The 19905-nt window shown below is 42.3% G+C and overlaps 2 protein-coding genes across 2 annotated transcripts in view; both read left to right on the top strand.

The window, feature by feature from the left end:
* Window positions 1-12022, top strand: part of T265_08920 (hypothetical protein) — a gene marked incomplete at both ends in the record, with an annotated part of 28716 nt that extends 16694 nt beyond the window's left edge. The window contains 4 exons of the mRNA XM_009174859.1: window positions 1409-1677; window positions 2366-2773; window positions 9312-9725; window positions 11393-12022. Coding sequence (XP_009173123.1) covers window positions 1409-1677; window positions 2366-2773; window positions 9312-9725; window positions 11393-11790 — 1489 coding nt within the window. The remainder of the gene's footprint in view (window positions 1-1408; window positions 1678-2365; window positions 2774-9311; window positions 9726-11392) is intronic.
* A 131-nt stretch (window positions 12023-12153) lies between these two features.
* On the top strand, window positions 12154-19005 carry T265_08921 (hypothetical protein; the record flags this gene model as incomplete). The annotated part of the gene is made up of 3 exons (XM_009174860.1): window positions 12154-12204; window positions 15461-15553; window positions 18886-19005. The coding sequence occupies 3 exons, from the start codon at window positions 12154-12156 to the stop codon at window positions 19003-19005; spliced, it is 264 nt and encodes an 87-aa protein (XP_009173124.1).
* Between the last annotated feature and the right edge of the window lie 900 nt (window positions 19006-19905).

Below are 19905 nucleotides of genomic sequence, written 5' to 3' on the forward strand. Positions count from 1 at the left end.
TTCACTCAGTGCTTGCTATCAAAACCAGTCATCTGCTGCACGTGTTTTGAATTACCAGGGAACCACAAAACTACGTTTGCAGTCGTATTGATACAAAAAAAATGCACTGATATACACAGGAGAATCACTGTGGTGCTCTTGCTAAACAATGCTTTAGTAATGACACCAATGGTGTGAATAAAATGGAGTCAGCCGTCAGGCTGAAGTTAGCGCATAGTATCGTGTCAAGTCTGATGGGGGAACATCTACTATGGCTTGAAACGCATTGTCGGGATGACTGATAGAACCTTCTACATCATTGTCAGTATCTCTCCATCGGGATAACCATCATCACGTCTGTTTTACTCATCATAGCAACAAAGCAGGAATTTGTTGTCATCTTTCAGAAAATGTCAACCTGAGGAGATCTAGTAACGAGGANTTTACTCATCATAGCAACAAAGCAGGAATGTGTTGTCATCTTTCAGAAAATGTCAACCTGAGGAGATCTAGTAACGAGGAAAGATACACGTTCCGAAGCATTTGTATTGCCTACTGAACCAAATGAAACTATAGACTGCAAAGCTTGGTAAACAGGTACAGCCACTTGATTAACAACCAACTATTGAACACTGTACACTCTCATCCTCTTGTTGATGTTACGTTATATTTGAACGTGGTTGATCTATTGATTTACGTTGTAACCCTGATTATTAGGGACCATAAAAGGACAAATGTGCCCCAGAAAGCCTTGAGGTCAGCAGGGTGTTTTTCGTTGCTGACGTGGAGAAAGTTGGAGAGGCTTTTATACCCTCATCTTTCCCAACCACATTCACATATTTTAACCCTAAAATTGCTTTGTTGTGGCTGTGAAGAAATATGCGTTTGAGATGCTTCAATCACGTACCAGTTGCTTAATGATTTCGCTCCTGATGGGCTTATCACACCATTTAATTACTTGTAAATAAGTCTAGAAATCTGTGGTCCAAACGTTTTCAAAGTGTTGGAAGCAAACTCAGAGAAGATATATACATAGAAGCTTCAGGCCGGGGCAATAAGTTTCCAAGCCGAAAGCAGGTCATGGTCCAACGCTTCAGGTTCCTCCCTCCACTGTCGGCTTCGCTCAAATGCTAGGACAGCTTAACAGCCTTGGTACAACCTGTACCTGTAGACGTCATGAAATCAGTCCAATTACTTCAGCACACAATTAGCGCACCTTTGAGTAAGATACCAATGAATGTCGACAGAAATTCAGGATGACCTGATGTGCATGAAAATAGGAACATCAGATTAACAAGGTCGATTGGAATTTGTATGATATTTGGAGTCAAATTAGTAGACATTCTTTGGGTTGGTTATTGACTCACATTTCTAGCCAAATAATAGGTTCTGACTTGGAATTTCAAAACCGTTTCACTTATACCATCAGGATTGCTGCTGATTCTCGCGTGGAACAAGAGCATGTCACTTTCTCTGTCCACGTGGCCGGGTCAAACCCACAACTTCCAAGCGTGTACAATCATCGGGTCATCATGCGATTTGGGGCGGAATCTGGTAAACCATGGGCTGGTGGGCATAGCCTGTCAGACCGCTGGCGCCTAGTTGCTGCTCTGGACACTTTTTTAAGGCCACAATGTTCGGGAAATCCCTCGTGTGCCAATAACATGGATGTTCTTCTACTCACCTTCAACTATCAAGGTAGGTGGCCATGGTTTATGTGTATACGTGAAGTTAGTCTAACCAAAAGATGAAATATTCAGTGTATCTGCTGGTGAAGGCCGGAGGGCCGTAGCTGGATAGCTCTTGATCCTCATGGAGAGCACCATAATCGCCATCCTTGAGCCCATAGTTTGCTGGAATCCCGCATACAAATGCTTTCGTACATGTTGGGGTTTATCAAGTGGACACACAAGAACAAAGAATAATGAGAACTGGACCCGAACTCACGATACTGAGTATCTTATGGAAATGGAAATGGTTTGAGAGTTTATGTATTCTTTCTTTTTTGGGTGCATTCCTCAAATCCTGACATTTTCGCCTCACAATAATCACTAGAAGAAAGAAAGGCTTCAATGAGGACATGAGCATTTATCTTCACAGTGGCTTTTTGATCTGTGCATCATTTGTGCCCTCAGATTTTGCACGTCTTCCGCTAAATCTGACTATATCAGTTTTTAGTGCTGCCCAATTATGCAACTGATAGTCCCAACTCTGTTATCTTGACTATGTACTCTTATTCTATTGATCACTTTGAATGCTATTTATCCTATGAATAGTAAATTTCCAAACTATTTTTCCGCATTAACTTGCTTGAAACAATTAAATGTATGAAAATAATGTGTTTTAGATTCACTTTGAAGCTTCAAGCATTTCCCGTGCATTTCAGCTCATGGGTTTACAGTAATCTGGGCCCAAAAGTCATTGCTCATGAAGAGTCATGATGTGGGAACCGTCAATGACCAGATTGCTTCACTAGAGCAACAGCAGCACTGGGATAAATGGATGAAACAGAGCCAAAAATGGTCAGCAATGTCAAGCAATCGTAGAAAGCGATATGTCAGTTTGTGGCCAGGCATGAAAAATAAAGTGGCGGCGCAATGGATTCAAAGATCTCCTCGAACAAGTCACGGTTGCCCGGAAAGAGACCTCATTCATCTGGAAAGAAGGCTGCTTGGTGATACGGGTTTCGGGTTGCAGCCACTGCCAGAATTGGCAGCACATCTGAAGTCATCCGGAGTGGGAATCCTGAAAGAAGTGCAAATGGAAAGATTGGGACCATGTGCAAAACTTCAAAGTAAGAATGTCGGGAAAAGATACCGTTTAGCTCCACTACATTCATATCTCTGTAAAGGATGCGAAAAAAAGTGATTTTTCGTTCAAGCCATTCAGTGAAAACTTTTTAAACTACGTGAAAAGTTTCAGCCTATGTAAATGAGCATTCTATTTCCGACTAACTCAGGCTGCATTTAACTGTCTTCGGCCAGCCTTGCCCTAAAGTCATGGAAATGGCAATCACGCAAACGAATGTCTCAGTGAACGTTCTATACAAGCTCTTGAATCAAACTGTCTACTCTCATGTTACATAGTTGACGATTTAGTTAGACTCAAAGTACTCCTATCCACGCCCCATAGACCAGTAAATCCGCAGTTTAGTTGGGTTGTGCACAAATCCAGACGTTTTCTGCTAGTTTCCATGCCTACTTTTCTCCTATATTAAATTTGCGCACATTGGCTACGTGACCAACCCATTGTATGTACTCAGTTTGCAGCTAATCAGAAAGGATTTAAATATAGAGTTAATGTGTTAGCGTCTTTCTTGACTACTTCAAATGAATAATATTCCACTCCGTCCCCACGCAGTACTTTTTAGAAGGGCAATGCGTTCGCCCTCCTCAAGACATGAAATTGGCAAATATATTTTTTGTCACAAACTGTACGCTAGGAAGAAGTCTAGTTGATTATCCACTGATCTTACCGAAGCTGATAACCCAGACAAACAGCATTTGAAAACGCGATCTACAGTAGAGTGTAAGAATCTCCGAAAAAAATCATACTTTGTGTTGTAATGCCCAGTATTCGGGATTTCTATTCTAAGCCGTGGAATGCGTACGTGCGTGTAGGCTCCGGTACTCATGGCTGGCTAAGCGTTCGTGTAATTTAAAACATCCGCAAAGATTTACTTACTAGCTGTGAAGTTCTTACTCTGCTTGTATTTTGTACTTTTGCTGATAACTGCACATCGCCTCGTATCATTTCGGTAAGATGCAACTTCAAGCTAGCGGATGCTCAGGTTTAATTAGGCGGCAACTGAGACGTTATTCGTGCCAACACTAAGGCCCAACAAGGAGTGGATCGAAACAGCAGTCATTCCATACAAAACAAGGACATCTGAAGTCATTAGAAGTATAATGAATACGGCTAACATTGTAGTAGCATTCCAGAATGGGGAGACTTTGCGCTAGGGGGTGGTGCAGTTAAAAGGTCGCGTTCCGTTTGGCAGGACTAGGAACTGTGTATGCCAGTTAAAATGTAACGATTGTACGAAGGTTTATATAGGTCAGACAGCCAAAAAACTGCAAACCAGAATCGGTGAGTATCGTCGATCCGTTATAGACCACCGAGAAACGTAGCTGAATATCACGCGATGTTCAATGATTCGGCGATGGCAGGACATGCACTAGACACTGGGCACAGGATAGATTTTGGAAATGTGGATATTCTGAGATGGGCACAGATTCATACCACCGCGACTGGTAGCTGAGGCGGTGGGAATCGCCAAGCCTTTCGCTGCAAATACAATAGAGGGCGTGGAACTGGCAAGTGTGTATAGAGCAGTTTAAGATCAGTCGAGATGACACGGAGCGGTGTGCACTGATCATCAAAACGGTTTAAAAGTACAAAATTCAAATAGAGTAAGATCCAATCAATTCCTGCTAACCAACAAGCAGGAACTTCAGGACGACACCCAACACTGCTCAAGTTTGCTAGTCATGTGAAATCCCCACTGGCTGAAGACCTCATTAACCTGCTCACATACTTAGCCTGATGAAGTTTTCTGTCAAATCGAAAAGTTGCTCAGCAGTAAATTCATCGATTGTTCACCAAGCCTCTCTGAAATAATGTATTATTCGAGAAATACACTCATTTACAAATCAATTTGGTTTTCAAGGGAAACTCATTTGAATCTCTCGTTTATAATGTACTCATGCCAACTGAGGCGGCCTGTGTGCAGCATATTCGGCTGGAGGACATCATAAACGAGAGATTCAATAGAGTCTCCCGTGAAAACCAAATTGGTTTGCAAATGAGTGTATTTCTCGAAAACGGTGCAATTTGGGTTCAAGTAGATCATAAGGTTGACGAAAACTCGGGGACTGCGCCTGCCTGATGAGCCCCAAGATGGGCGAAACCGGTCGTGGGCTGTCGAAGAGTTTTCAGCAACCTTGTGAGTAGTTTCCTTTATGAAAATATCTCGTATTATTGTTTGGTAAAATAAAACACCTGAGCCTTTCCGTAAACCACAGTCGAAATTTAATTTCTCTTACGAAATGAAATTTGCGTTCATTGCGTAGAAACTCAATGTTACTGAGATGGCTGACTTAATTCCAATCGGACCCCCCTTTATGATATTCTTTGATTGAAAATAATGTACAAAGACTGCCTCACGTTTCACTTGATACGATATTCGAAATACCCATAAGGTTACTGAAAGCTCCTAGATAGCAAACGACTAGTTTCGTCCATTTTCGAGTTCATCAGGTAGGCACAGTCCTTGAGTTTCCATCGCATGAGCACCGAATTTTACGCAATTGACAAAATACCTCGTCTGAAAATTAAGTTGAAAAGCACACACTGTGATTTACTTGAGCATCCCGATAACACTAACCTAATTTTCAGATGGGTGCCCTTCGTCACCTGCGTACGATTTGGGTTAAGTTAGAACATACTAGTTGACCTTGTCTACCTGATAAGCTCCAGGCTGTCGGGCAGTTTTCAGCGGCCTCGTGAGTGATGTGTTCCACCAAGTAAATGGGTTCATTGTCACCCTACTGAATAAACACCAATGCGAACAACTCTTGGTGTGTATAACTCTACTGAGGTGGTCAATACTGTTATTCGTTTGATTCTTCGTCCAGTTGTATCATGTTCTAGAGACAATGCTGTGCGGAAAAAGATAACTCAGTATCAGGTACACTGAAGCGCTGCAATTCTAATTGCCTGTCAAGCAGAAATAAGTCATTACAGTCTATGGGAATAGCAAAATTCCATTTTATTGAACAAAATCAAAGAGATTATTTTGGGTTTTGGAACCCAGTCACGTGATTCCCTCTTCTTCATTCTTTTCATCACAATTTTTGATCCGTTCGGTTGTGTGAAGCGGAAACATGGCCCCACGTATCTTCAGAACCAAGCGCTTCCCATATGTCATTAAATTTCCGTTCACAGTTTCGAAAGCATTTAACTTTATTTAGTTTGTTCGGGAAAAAACAATGCCTATGTGGGGAAAGTCCGCTAGACAATTCGCGTCCGGAAAAACCTAATTTAGTCTCAAATAGTCTTGGTCGTCGGACCAACACAGTAATTCAAGAAAAAATCTATTTCTCTAACTGACTGCGTTAGGATTTTTCCTGAAAAGTGAGTGAAAAATGCTACTGACCACAAAAGCATCGGTGCAGCAAACTGAGTTGTCTGGGAGAACTGCTTCATCAACAATGCTTGTAGGTTTCTACTATGACGAAGCAAAGGCTAATAAGTTAGTCCATGAACAAAAAAGCGACCATTCAAAATCCCCTTGTAATATACCTTATTTACTGATCCTTCAAATACCGGCGATGTTAAATGTGTGTCCACGACTCAAATACATCTGTCCTTATCAATTAAGGCCCATCAGGATCGACTCTTTCACAGACCATCTGTCGAGTCAATGCTTGGTCGCCTTCTCATAATTATCTTATCGTTAGCTAATATACACTCATTTGCAAACTAATTAGGTTTTTCGAGAGACTCACTTGGAACCCAGCTGAACCACTCGTTTGCGATGTTTCCAGGCAAATGAATGTGCTGCACCAGGCCTCTTTATGCTTCAGTCGCTACGATATTCGAGATATCGCGATACGTGTATATATTTGTAATGTACTAGTCATGAAGTTGTTGAAAATCCGTCGACAGCTCACAACCAGTTTCGCCCTTTTTGGGACTCATTAGGTAGGCGCAGTCCCCGGGTTTCAGTCGACCTTATGTTCTACTTGAAACCAGCAACCTTATGAGTAGTACATTACAAATATATCTTTTCGTTGTTGGACAAGAAAACGGATAACATGCCTGATGATGCAAAACATAAACGTATCCCGCAATACAATAATTCGTAAACTGATTTGGTTTTGCGAGAGACTCACCTGGAACCCAGCTCAATCTCCCCTTTATAATGATTTTAAGGTTAACGGAAACTCGGGGACTGTGTCTTTTGGATGAGCCCTAAGAAAGGCAAAACCGATCGTGGGCTGTCGAAGAATTTTTGGCAACCTTAGAAACAGTGTTACGTCTATACATGTATCGCGATATCTCGGGTATTGTAGGAAATGAGACTTGAGGCGGCTTGGTGAAGCACATTCAGTTGCTTAGAAAGATCATAAACGAGTTTCACCTGAGTTCCAGTTGTCTATTGTAAAACCAAACTTGTTTGCAAATGAATGCGCTTTGCTAATTTCGTGCAATTTAGGTTCAAGCAGAATATGGGGTTTATGGAAACTTCAATAATGCGCCTATTTATTTTGCCCCAAGAAGGGCAAAACCGGTAGTGGACTGTCGAAGAATTTTCAGCAACTCTAAGACTAGTGTGTTACTTTGTAACCAAGCTGCGAATAGTGTACTGATCTTTTGTTGATATCTGCTAGATCTGTGTTTGTTCCTTCCTGGTTCCATTCACCACATATTTGTGGTTGTTACTCAACAAGATATATAGCTCACGTCTACCCGATAATGTCGTGTTGAGCCGGCCTTAATTGGGTCGCATTATAGAAGCATCTTCATTCATTAGAGCGCACCTACTTTCTATACATTGATGAGTAAAGGCTAGGAACTGTAATAACTCTTTCACTGGCCTGAGAGGATGGAACCTTGTCAAAGGAGACCAGCTCTTCTTTTGAGTCTCTGACTCATCGGGTAAGCTATAGTTAACACCTTTGAGGTCTTAATCCCACTACCTTGTTATATATCCAGCAATCTATGAACAAACGGGCAACTTTCATGTAATAACAATGTGCTGTTCATTCCTAAAGGCATTGAGGGCCAACTAATACATCACAGCGAACGGTAACAACATTAATCCCTTCGAAGTTGAAGTAAGTATTTCCTTGCCATCTGTATCTACACAGTTACATAAACAACTTTTCCGATAAACAACTGGTTGTTCATGTGCACTTGTGTGAACTGGCTCTCTTGCTATTACAGGGATTAATCCCACTTGTAACGTCCAAAAATGTGTGCTTGATCACTTGGAAAATTTGTGTTCAATTTCCTGAATATCTAGCTTGGAGATTTCAACTTCAATCGTACAAAACGTGTTGGCTTATGTTGGATAGCTTCGAAAAATCAGCTGCTGTGAATTCCGATGAAAATTTAGGGTGGCTCATTTTTGGAAATTGCACGACAAACTCTGGAAAAGAGAACATACAAATAAAAAGGATCAGATAAATGCAGGATACATGGTAACCAGCAAAGTCGTTATTCAGAAACTCGGATAATCTGAGCGACCAACCAAAGAAAGTTATCTTTGGTAAAAGGCGTGGCTTAAAACACACTCAATACACTACTATGTATGTGGATTCTAGCACTAGATCCTAGATGTCACGTTTACAACCGAAACTGAAAAGCAATATTGAAAAATCATATACGAAAGTATCAATCCATGGGATTGTAAACGAAATTTTTGAAGTACATTTTCAAAAGACGACGCCAAGCTAAGATGCGACAATGAATTTTCGCAGCTACGACCCAGTGGCAGGTTGGATTTAGGCCAGGCAGCGATCAAAAATGGGAATGCGGTATAAAAGTTGTCTGATGTGATTGGGGCAGAGCTAAACACGATGGTTGGGAGTTACAAAGTTTTCTAGCCTATTATGCGGAATAATCATGGAACATCTCTGCGGACAACCCTTATACGGACCCGAACAAATCTGGTCCTCTGAAAATGAATGCTGATGTCCGTTGGAATACCTCGCGACCAGTTTCTGAGCGCTCAGTAGTTGATACGTTCAAGTGGATAGGGCCTCATCTGATTCGGTATGGATAGATCAGAATCTCCTGATATACATAATATTTCCTGTCTAACGTCTGGACGCCCTAACTGATAGCTTGGACTTCTGACCCTCCAACTCAATCGCCTTAACGAAAAATTGCTCGAAAAACGCACACTGTTCTGTGTCTGCCAGGCGGATGGTTGGACGGACAAGCGTGGTTTATTCATCACAGAACTTTCATGAAACACGACAACTCGGATACTGACTTCAGTGCTAAATATCTTATTGCACTGGTGTGTGCCACATATATCACAGTACGCTACATAAGACTGATACATTTTTTATTATCGGTGAGCTATAAAACAAAAACTTGTTCAACTTATTGAACATTGAGTCCACTTTGCCGTTTTTTTTTGGTAGTTTCTTTAGTGCTGTTGATGCTGAATGGCGGTTGTATTTCCTACCTGTCACCATATCAACCACCAAATTGTCCATGTAGCACTTTCATCTAAAAACAATCCAAAATGTAGCTCTTAAGGCCATTCATGTATTCAGCCAAATGATGAACCAACTCTGTTTGATTTCTGTTCTCAGGTCGAATACCCATATTGATTCCCGAACCGGTGATAGGAACAGCCACCTACCCATCATCGTTTCCAGATCAATATAAAGTAACGGATTTGGATTCGAAACAGAGCACTAGCTACGGACCGCTAGATGCCCAAATGAAACAACGCAACTTGCTTCTGGGTACGTTGCTACCCATATGCGGAGGTGTCATTCTACTTTTGCTGGGAGTACTCTCCTTCGTTTGGTACCGAAAACGCGGTCAGTCTACTCATCAGACGAAAGATACTCAAATGAAAGTTCCACTTGAGTGTGTCAATCCGGAAACGGGACGAATGTTGAAACTGGGCAGTGACAATCATCATAAAAATAATGATACCCAGTTGGGGGAACAAGAGGCCGGAAAGAGTCGGACTGACATAGCCACCACAGTAAAACGACGTGAGTTTAACCTCCTATTGGATGTAAACTAACAATTTGACTAACGACGCTGCTCATCCGTCGGATACTAAATATGTAGGGAGTATGGAACCTACCGGGTTCCCCTGTTATACAGCATGCCCTCAGACAAGAAAATTTGACTCGACTGACGGTTAAGCTTTAAGCTTTTGAACATATTATACTTTGCAACTCTTACATCACCCGAGTGCTCATCTGTTAAAATCTGTGTGCCTATTTGGTATCTTCTTGAAACTTCTAAAAAATTGGATCTTGCTTAGTCAGTTTTCATCTATTTGGAATACACCAAATTCACAGAACCAGTTGTCTTGGTTGATGAACATTGCTCTCCTTTAGAGGACTGCACTCAGTTCGACAGACGCTCTCATCAGGCAGTGTTACATAGCGGTTGCACTTCCTATCCTGCTTATTTTTTGTATAGTTTGGTCAAGTCTGAGTGTGAAAATTCCTCAATTATTTAAACATAACAACCAAGATGGTTCATTTCCCCTATTGGAAAAAACAAACCTAGTTGGCCGTGACCAACTGAAATGCTGGTCAGAACTGACAGGGTCCGTAGTCTAACTAGTTGTACCGATTCTCCGCTACCCTGGAGGGCAGCTGCAGTTGCCATGGTGATCTCATCTTCGAAATTTGATATCCATAATGCTTTAGAAATACTGTATGACGTATCTCACTAGTATAAAACCAAGCCCTCGATTTAATTTACAGTTTCGGTGTATTACCACAATCCTGCAAAAGTAATCGCCCTAGAGTGTTAGGCAAGGCGGCCAGTCAAAGAAAATGACCCAGTCAAATTGGTGAAAACTTTGGATTCAGTTCTACGCAAAATATTAGGTCTAGTGAAGTAAGGTAAATAATTTGCTTTGTGTGTAAAAGAACAAACTAACTCACATAATCCTTTCGTTCAGTGATATATCGGTTGCACCAAACTTATCAGTCCGTGACATAAAAACCAGGTGTGGAAGCTGTGATTAGCAAACTCATTCGTGTTGGTAACTGTCATTTTCGGCAATACGGATTCTGAAACATGACACCCAAACGGACATGTCCTAATCTCGTAGCTAGTGGCACATGCACAAAAAGTCTACCATCCTGAATGTGCAACAGTTCCGAACTCTCTATTCGGAGGGAAACTAGATGATTAGGCTTCGTAGAGATCGCAAGACGATTGTCCCTATTTATGACTCCCCACTGGACATTCTCCGTGATTCGGCGAACCGAACTGCAGTAGCTTTAACGTATGTGCCTTTTTACATGGTTGGAGAAGTGAACTTAGCTGAAGCAAGGGACCTGTGAACCAAGTGAAATTTGAAATCATGCATTCTTGTCAAGGAAGTGGTCGCTTCATACATGGAATTGTTTGAGTTTGGGCTTCCCAATAATGAGATTCGGTTCTATGATGAGCTACAAAAATTGACGTCCAACCCTTTGCTGCTGCAATGGTGATTCGGATCGTTTTTGAAATGAAAAGTACCGGCCGTTAGTGTTGTTTTTCTGCCCAAAGTACTGTTTGAATCTCAGTGCTGTCTTTTAAAACCACGAAACGATTTTCCTAATATGTTATGCGGCTTGGTGTTAAAGTTTGCTGGGTTTATTTTCTTGGAATGTGAAAGAATTTTACATTTTCACACTTTTCCCACACCCAGAAAAATCGACGAGCCACAATTTGCATGAATCGAATGACGAAGACGGAACACCTCCGACAAAGCCATTGATACTGCCAAACGAAAGACCTCCACTCAAACCTCCGGAATACAACCTAGCATATACAGATTCTCCAATGAACAATTTTACTGTGTTTCCTTCTGGTGCCACCAGTATTGCTAGCGGATTCAGCCCTACCCAGAAACCCGTCATAACGGAATCTGGAGCACCAAAAGCATTTTACGGAATGCGACCAAATCCCTACCGTAATTTACCTCCGCCAATTGATATTAAACCAGGAACGCTTATGCCCTCTTCACAATTATCTTACGCCCCATACAAAAGAGCAAACCCACAGGCTACACGGACTCCAGATTTGTCATATGTGCTCGAGCGGTGACGGAACGAAATTGTCATCACTTTGAGAAATTCAATACGCCAGGAATGTGAAGAACATAGCCAAAGTCATTAGGACGTGTACATGGCAATCATAGGTTTCTGAATGATCGCAAATTTCGCTTACTTTTGGTTTACTTTAAGGAATGGAATTCAATGGAGGCGAATTGCCCCAAATTCTGACCCGTGCATTTCCTTCCTTTCTTTTCTCTCTCCGTAAATATACTGCACAAAACCTTCACTACCACGGCTATGTATTTTTCAAGAAAGTTATTTAAAGTCGTCTACCGATTCTTTTTCGTGCTGCCAGTGATGCTAAATGTCGGAAAATGAGGTTCAATAAGACTGGCCTCAGAAGGGTACGAGAATGGCTGCGTCTTTAAAGCTTCTTGGATATTTCTTGAGATGGGCACTGACAGTGAGTCTCAACAACGATGAATAAGCTTCAGAGTGCTTCTTGGATTTTCAATATAGATTTACTGCACCTACAGAGCAAAGTCTACAATGAAACATCAAATCTCTTTCACTACTGACAAAGCATGTGCAATCCTCTCAGAGGGGACAGAACCCCGAAAGTCACATGACGCCTCCAGTCCACTCCAGATCACGTGACTTAACCGCAATGATTGATATATGGTGACGCTGAATTCTGTCTGTGACGATTCTGTCACATCGCTGGTCACCCGCTCGTGATCGAGTGGTACAGCATTTAGCCGTGAAATGTATGGTGCAGGTTTGAATGGTCCTAAAATTGTGTGAAATGCAAACTGTCAAACACTTCAAATCGTGATGAAAAAGCTGTGTAGGATTTCTCGGATTTTTACCACTGATCGGCTTTGAAAGTAGGACGAAATCTACGCAATATTGAGATGTCCGCAATCTAAATTGTCACACTATCTTATGACCACGCCTTCAAAGACCCCCCGCCTGTGTGATATAATTGACATCAGAGATACACAGGCTGTTCTACATTTTATCCTATCTAACCGGCCATAGCAAGAAAGCAGCACAGCTTGTACTCTACAACTGACTGAATAGTCACAATCTTGAAAACAGGAGCATGAAAGGTATACATTTGTTATTTAACTCTAGTTTACACATGGTCAGAACTAATGAGTTACCTCAAAGTATTGCTCACTGTGCACCGAACTCCAAACCTCTCTGCGCTTCTGAACACTGTTTGGATATAAAATACCACAGAATAGAATGTGAAGTTGGTTTTAAGGTATTATTTAGTCGTTTATTGTTCCGGTTAAAAAGGAGCATATACAGATCGCTTGATGTGCTGAGTATGCTCCACTTGTGCTTATATTAAGTCGTTGTGGTTTTGTCGCTAAGGTTGGATAAATTCTCTGTGAACTGATTATAGTAAATTGCACATCACATAACCAAGGAAAAAATTTTCCAGAGAGCCCTTATAAACACAATGAAGCCCAGTGAAGAACTAAAGCGCGCTGAAGAGACTCTAAAATAGATGTTTACAATGAAATATTTGATAAGTGTGGCCTGTGAAATGTCAAATCACCCGTTTATGGAGGAGCATTTGCTGATAAATCGGCCAGCCTAAATCCTCAAAAACATATTTGTAATTATAAATGGTCCGAATACTTGTAAACGATCTTGAAATGTGAAGTTTAAGGATACATCATCTGGACGAAAAACACGGCCCGGAGGAGACTAGGACAATTTACGTCAAGCCCGTTCGCGTATGTAGAGAATATCAGATCTTGGCCCTTGTGAAAGTCAGTCGAGAGCTCACAGGTATCACCTAATGCATTAGGTAGATGCGTAAAGACTTACATGTGAACTTCAGGTGCACGTGAGTGATGGACAGCATACGGCTTTGGTAACCCAGTCGGTTGAGCATTCATGCAATGAACGGAAAGCCAATAGTTCGGCTGTCTCCAGGTATATGTTTTCTTTTAAGCCAAATGTACATGGACATCTAATTTTAACAACAAATGAGTCGGCTTATCTAATGAGCAAGAAAACCATCCGGTGCAATCGCATTTAGGACAGAGATCAGTGACCTTCTTTCATCAGTTGCTTTTCCGAACTTAGTTTACTTGAGGTGGAAGTCTGCATTCTGTCTATGTCGGACTGGCGGATTTTTCTCTTGTTTTTTTAGCTGCCCATCTCACGCTTACGTAAATTTTACCCTTCCGAATGTAATATCAAGTAGAATCTCAAATGAAATACTTCCTATCGCCATCGCCTTCTGTTTGGAGGGTTGTAGATACCAAATCACCCACAAACTTGACCGTTCAGCTCACAGTCGCTCACTGGATCACGAGACTTGTCTTTTTTCATACTCACAAACCACGTCACATTAAGGTGACTCATCGGGCATCGGTTGTCTCTACCGTCTAGTGAGCGTAGCAACAACGCACGTGCTGACACCCGCGTGCACGCAAACGGACCTACATATAGGGAAAGTCAGTCAGCACACAGACTCGCGCTCACGCAGGGAACAGAAAGTCAGCCACTCTCCACAAGTCCTCGGGCAATTATGGGACACGTGTAGCAGCCACACTGCGGAGAAAACACGTTCCCGCCCTCCGGACTTTCACCAAGGGACTCTCACAGACGGTAAGTTCCTCTTTTGACTTGCTCCCATTTTGCATTGTATTTATTTCTATACGTGTGGCATCTACCATTGTCAACTATACTAAAGACCTTTATTAGTTCTTTGTATTATGGCCATCATCAACAGTGCACTAATAGGGTTTATTATTTGATCCCCTGATGGACAGTTGAATTTCCGAATCACGCACGAATCTGTTTAACCATAAACAATGCAGACATGCCATGCGTTTTATTGGCCACTTGATGCTCATGAACGATATCCTTCACGGAACGCAATTCAGCGAGCATTTGACTTCTTAGTTGTTCACAATCCCAGTTAGCCTTAGGTAAAGAATGACCTAAGATTGAAAGAAAGATAATTATGCTACCTGACAAGCAAATCCTAGTTACTGATTCGTCAGTGTCATTCATTAGGTTTCGATTGCTTGTCCTCGCATTTTCATTTGGTAGTCGCGGTCTTCAAAGAAATGTGTGTCGGACGTTGGTGGAAAAAAAATTTGCAAGACTAACTAGTTTTTGGTGACCCACTGGTTCGCAATCGTATACCCAAGTGCTACATAGGATGATAATGTCTGTGGGATGAGAAGGATATGCGTTGCAAAACGTGATAGTTGACGGGAGACCCTGGAACCAGCTAAATCCAGGTATTTTCAGGATGATTTTGGGAATGTTTTTTTAAGATTTCGTTAGATTATGACGTCACTTATAATCAGACAAAATTCAAGTTGAATAAATATTCCACTCAATCCGGCTTGTACTAGCAGACATAGACAAAGGAACACCCAATACAACGTGGGAAGAAAACTACCGAGCTGATGGAGTAACACCGCTATCTGTCATGAAGCAACGCGAGAAATGAGCTGTGAGGTCGATCAACGAAGATTCAATAGTTTGTTGGAGAACATTCTCATAAAGTTTCTGTAGCATCGAAAACCGGTAGTGAAGCCATGGAAGACATCCTCTCTGAATGTGGTCCACCTCCAGATAACCTCGGATACTACATACACAGTCCTTGTTACCTTAATGGCTGGGACCCCAACAGTGCTTTTCTGATTTACCTTGTTTATCCATACCTCACTTAATTTAAGTTTAACGACCATAGAAAGACAAAACGGGTAGAAGAACGGCAGCCAAGAGAGACTTCCACAACTCTAAAAATTCCGCTGCGAGGCCATCTCGACGTAAGTCAGATTATTCGTTGCATCTTGAGTGTAAGAACAATAAAAGGTGGACCAGCAGCACCGTAGTCATGGCAGCAGCCGCGCTGTTCAACAGTGAAGAACAAGTCATGAAGGTCTGTCCCTGACGCGACTGTGACCGCCAGTGCACTGTTGATCATGGCCGAAAAACGCAGATTGAGCCTGATGCAGGCCTGGAGGTTGAAGGCCTATGACAATGTGCTCAAAACAAGCCCCTAATTCCAGTGTGAGCAGACAAAAAACCTCAGTTTTTTCCACGTGCGCGAAAGAAGGAAGAGTCCTGAAACCTGAGTGTAGTTCTACATCAGCATAGAGAGGCCGCTCTGAATGGCACTCAGCATTATGGAGATAGGTCTCGGGTCCATGTGATAGACCTGGCTGCAGTCACTGAGATTCCATTGGCTGATCATGGGAGGGTGCGGGAGGCTGGTTTCTGCTGATTTTTACCATCGAAATTCAGAATATCATTAAACCATACATGAAAACGGTTTTGGAAACGTGTAAGTAGTTTTAAATCGGTGCTGAAAAGTCACCAACACTATATTTCACACACTGAGGGTACACACTAGATCTCTGAGAGAGAAATATTCCCATGACCAGAGTGGACATAGGACCTGAACGCACCAAGGTACATGGACAAACCAAACTGATCTCAAAAGCACGTGAACCTCAAAAGTGAATTATGTACATACTTTTGTCAAGTTTCCATCTACTGAATGAAGTCCGGGTTTCTTTTCCGTTATCAGTGATCAGGAATCTCACATTTCATAGGTAAATTCTAACTTAACCGAACTTTCTAAACAGAGTAGATGCCTTCGATACCAGGGATTGAATATGGTGTTTAAAATCCATACAACGTATGAAAATGTGCCAAGTTGTATGACCCTTCTGATAATCTACCGAGTGAAAACGGTAAGTTTGGACGTTTTCCGGAGAAAGTCACTCATTGCAAATCAAAATTTGGAGCATTCCTACAAACAACCAAGATATACTTTAGCGCCGATTCTATAAAGGTAAATACATTGGATGTGTGCGGCTGTCTCACGTGACCAGAAGTGAAGGATAGATCAAGGTCATCTGATCACAGTTGCGGATTTATTGCGATTTTTGGCTCAACTATATGAGTTATGTTAGTGGTTTTCCAAGGTTGTAGTGCCTTTAAAAACTCATTGGAAATCATAACTTGTGAAGGAGTGATCACCAGGATTGAGGGCAGCTTTTGATGGGCGGCCGGCATGCGACGTGGGAATACTGTCTGTCTCGGATTTGAATGGCATTTTACATATTAAATTTCATAACACTATGATATAGCTCCCTCAGTGAGAAATTTCACAGCAGTGAGGTTAGAACCAATTTCAACGAACAACATCCGGTTTTGCGGAATGCGAGGTTTCTCGTCCGAAACTTGGAGACGCCCTCTTTGATTCATGCAAACATACTCTGAGTGGAATTCTCACATGCTCTTGAAATGACTACCAGATGTTTTATGGATGTTTTGGATTAAGCTTGCTGTTACTTTGCAAAATCCTGTCCCGAACACATCGATTTTGTAAGCACTGGCATAAACAAACTTTACCAGTCCTTGTCACAGGAAACGTTGTCATGGTGAGCATTGAAATTGGGCCTTGACTTCCGGTAGCGAATCGGTGTGGATATGTGTAGACACGTATGGGTTTACGGCGGAAAGATCGTTGCGTGCCAGTGCACATAAGTGGCCAGTTATGTAGTACACTTGGTCTAGCCCAGTACATCAGGCGCAGGTGTGTTTTTGTTCACTTTGGCACGCTAGAATACAAGTCAAGTCAAAGCTTCCGTTTCAAAATCTGTCAGCCAGATAGGCTTACAGCTACCTTGGCGCAAGTGTATCATTGAGCATGTTGTGGAGATATCTGCTCAGTTCTGCTACAGAGAATATGGAACTATGAAACTGCACGTCACCAGATAAAATTACTTGAATCATGAGGATGCTGATCTGATAACTTGACGGTAGTGACACCCACACGGCTCAGGTGTCCGGCTGCGTTCTCATTAATGCAGGTCATCGGGCAACTCGGAACCGATGCAACTGCTACTTATTACGCAGGAGAAACTAAGCTATTCAGAAAAACTGGTAATCCATATACATATGTTCCAACCTTGTTAGGAATCACCAAACGGGTCCGACTCACCAATGTCCTAACAGACTGCAACCGAAGAAAGATGGAAGCTGGGCGATGAACCGTTCAGACATGAGTCCTTCATCGGCAGTGTGGATTACTCGCACTTAGATAGGATATACCGGTTAAAGTGGAAGCATATCCTGTCTGAAGAAGTAATTATACTTGTCGGAACACACTCCTTTTATGTGGAATCTCTCCAATAACGTACTGCCGGGTTTGCCCTTCTTTGGATTCATTAGGAAGATCCACGGGTTTCTATTAACCATATGTTCTGCTGGAACACTAAGTTGTACACGTTGGGTAAAATGCACACATTCACAAAGTGATTCAGTGTTAACAGGGAAATCAGCTGAACCCAAGCCGAATCTCTCGTTTAGTCTCCCTCAAATGAATGTGCTTCACAAAGGTCACCTCGTCTTTCGGTTGGTGCACTGCAGTTTCTTTGAGGAACACATTATTCGATAATTTCCTGAAAATTGATAAAGCACTACTCCCTTAGGTCTTCAAACTTTCGAGCCTCATGCACAGCCAGTTTGCACTTGATAGCCTGGCGAATGGGAGCAGTGCTAAATCATGTCCAGCTATACGTGGTCAAGCGTTATTGTGATCAATCAAAAGTTTATGGATTATGAGCGCCTCAGAGATTCGCGTGATGCAAACTGCTGACGATCCTCAGAAGGGATGAAACGAGTAATTTTCGATCAAACCAAAATATGCCAGAGAAAGGTACCAAGATATGCAGGACGTTGCCCTGCTGAATCCCTCGCAATTTATGCTCACACTGCATGAGCCACCTCAATTGATTGTGAAGTGGACAGGATTAATCAACGAGAAACAGAAGAATATAAATATAGATTCTTCACTCTCAACCTATTCTATAAGTCACTGCATAAGCATGACTTAATAGAAGGAGACGAAATGTCAACGGCTTCAATGCTGACACCAACAATGATGCGATTCTGTCCGTTTTGCAGCTGACGAAGTTTGCCCGAAGTACCCGAAACTTACACTGTGTAACTCATAGGATGCACTTTCTCCAGTGTACATCAAGGTTATGGCTTATGTTGTCAAGCTCACTCCTTTGTCATATATTCAACAGCCAGCCTTAGGTGTCACCGTCATGTCTCTCGCTCAAATCAACCAGCCCCTTTTCAGGCTAGGCTTGACTGTCATGTGACGGCACAGTTAGATGACAAGGTCGCATTAGTGACTCATGCATCTCCTTCCAGTACCAATTCAACGATAAAATCCAATTCAGATGAGGTGTTGGGGTAAACCCAAACACGAGACCCGTGGCAACCAATCTGTGTCACTATTCCATATGCTCGCGCCGATCGGTCGATATCATGCCGAAGCCTGAGTTCGGTTGTGAATGTACGCGATGACGTGGTGCTGCTCAATGCTCAGCGCCCCTGATACGAGGGTCAGGGGAAGCAACAAAGACGCGGACGAAATTCTCCTGTATCGCGAAGCCGTATGCAGAAAAAGCGACGGTCAGTAGTGCATAATAGAAAAGGTCATTTGTTGTCGCCTTGTTTGGGACAGCTGGAAGACGTTACCACAGGTAATGAACACACTAGCGCAGATTGCTCGCAGTACAGAGTGTGACAATTACCTACTGGCATGCCAGGCTGGAAAATCGATTTTAGATAAGAAATCGAGGACAAGCAAGGCACTGAGACGTCGTAGGTGTATTCAACTGTGGGCCTCTGAATGATGTCTGACTTAAGTGCAGAAACAAAAGCTGAATGGTCAGAATGCTGACACTGTGAGACTGATCTTGAAGCCCTTCGCGCCGGCAGTTATTTCGTAAGTGTTTCAAAGGCACATCAACTTGCAGCAGTTCAAAAATGTTCTACGAAAAGCAAGAGCCGGACACAGAAGGTGATTACATGTTGTTCATATTAATTCTAGAGATCCGATATCAGACCATAGGTTCCGAGAAAGTAGGTCATCGAGAGGGAGACAGAAGTGCACTATTTATTGTTGAACTGTATTCAGCTACAGTTCGCACTAAAGTAAACGGGAATTTCTGATTTATGTTATGTTCCAATCGAATGTACACAAAGGCTGCGTCGTGTACGATATTCGAGACATCGAAGTATAATTGCATGGCCTGAAGTCCACTGCCTATTTCACCGTCCTTGAATCTCATCAACTGCACATAGTCTCCGA

Source organism: Opisthorchis viverrini (genome assembly GCF_000715545.1).
Source record: "Opisthorchis viverrini unplaced genomic scaffold opera_v5_246, whole genome shotgun sequence".
Taxonomy (NCBI): Eukaryota; Metazoa; Platyhelminthes; class Trematoda; order Opisthorchiida; family Opisthorchiidae; genus Opisthorchis; species Opisthorchis viverrini.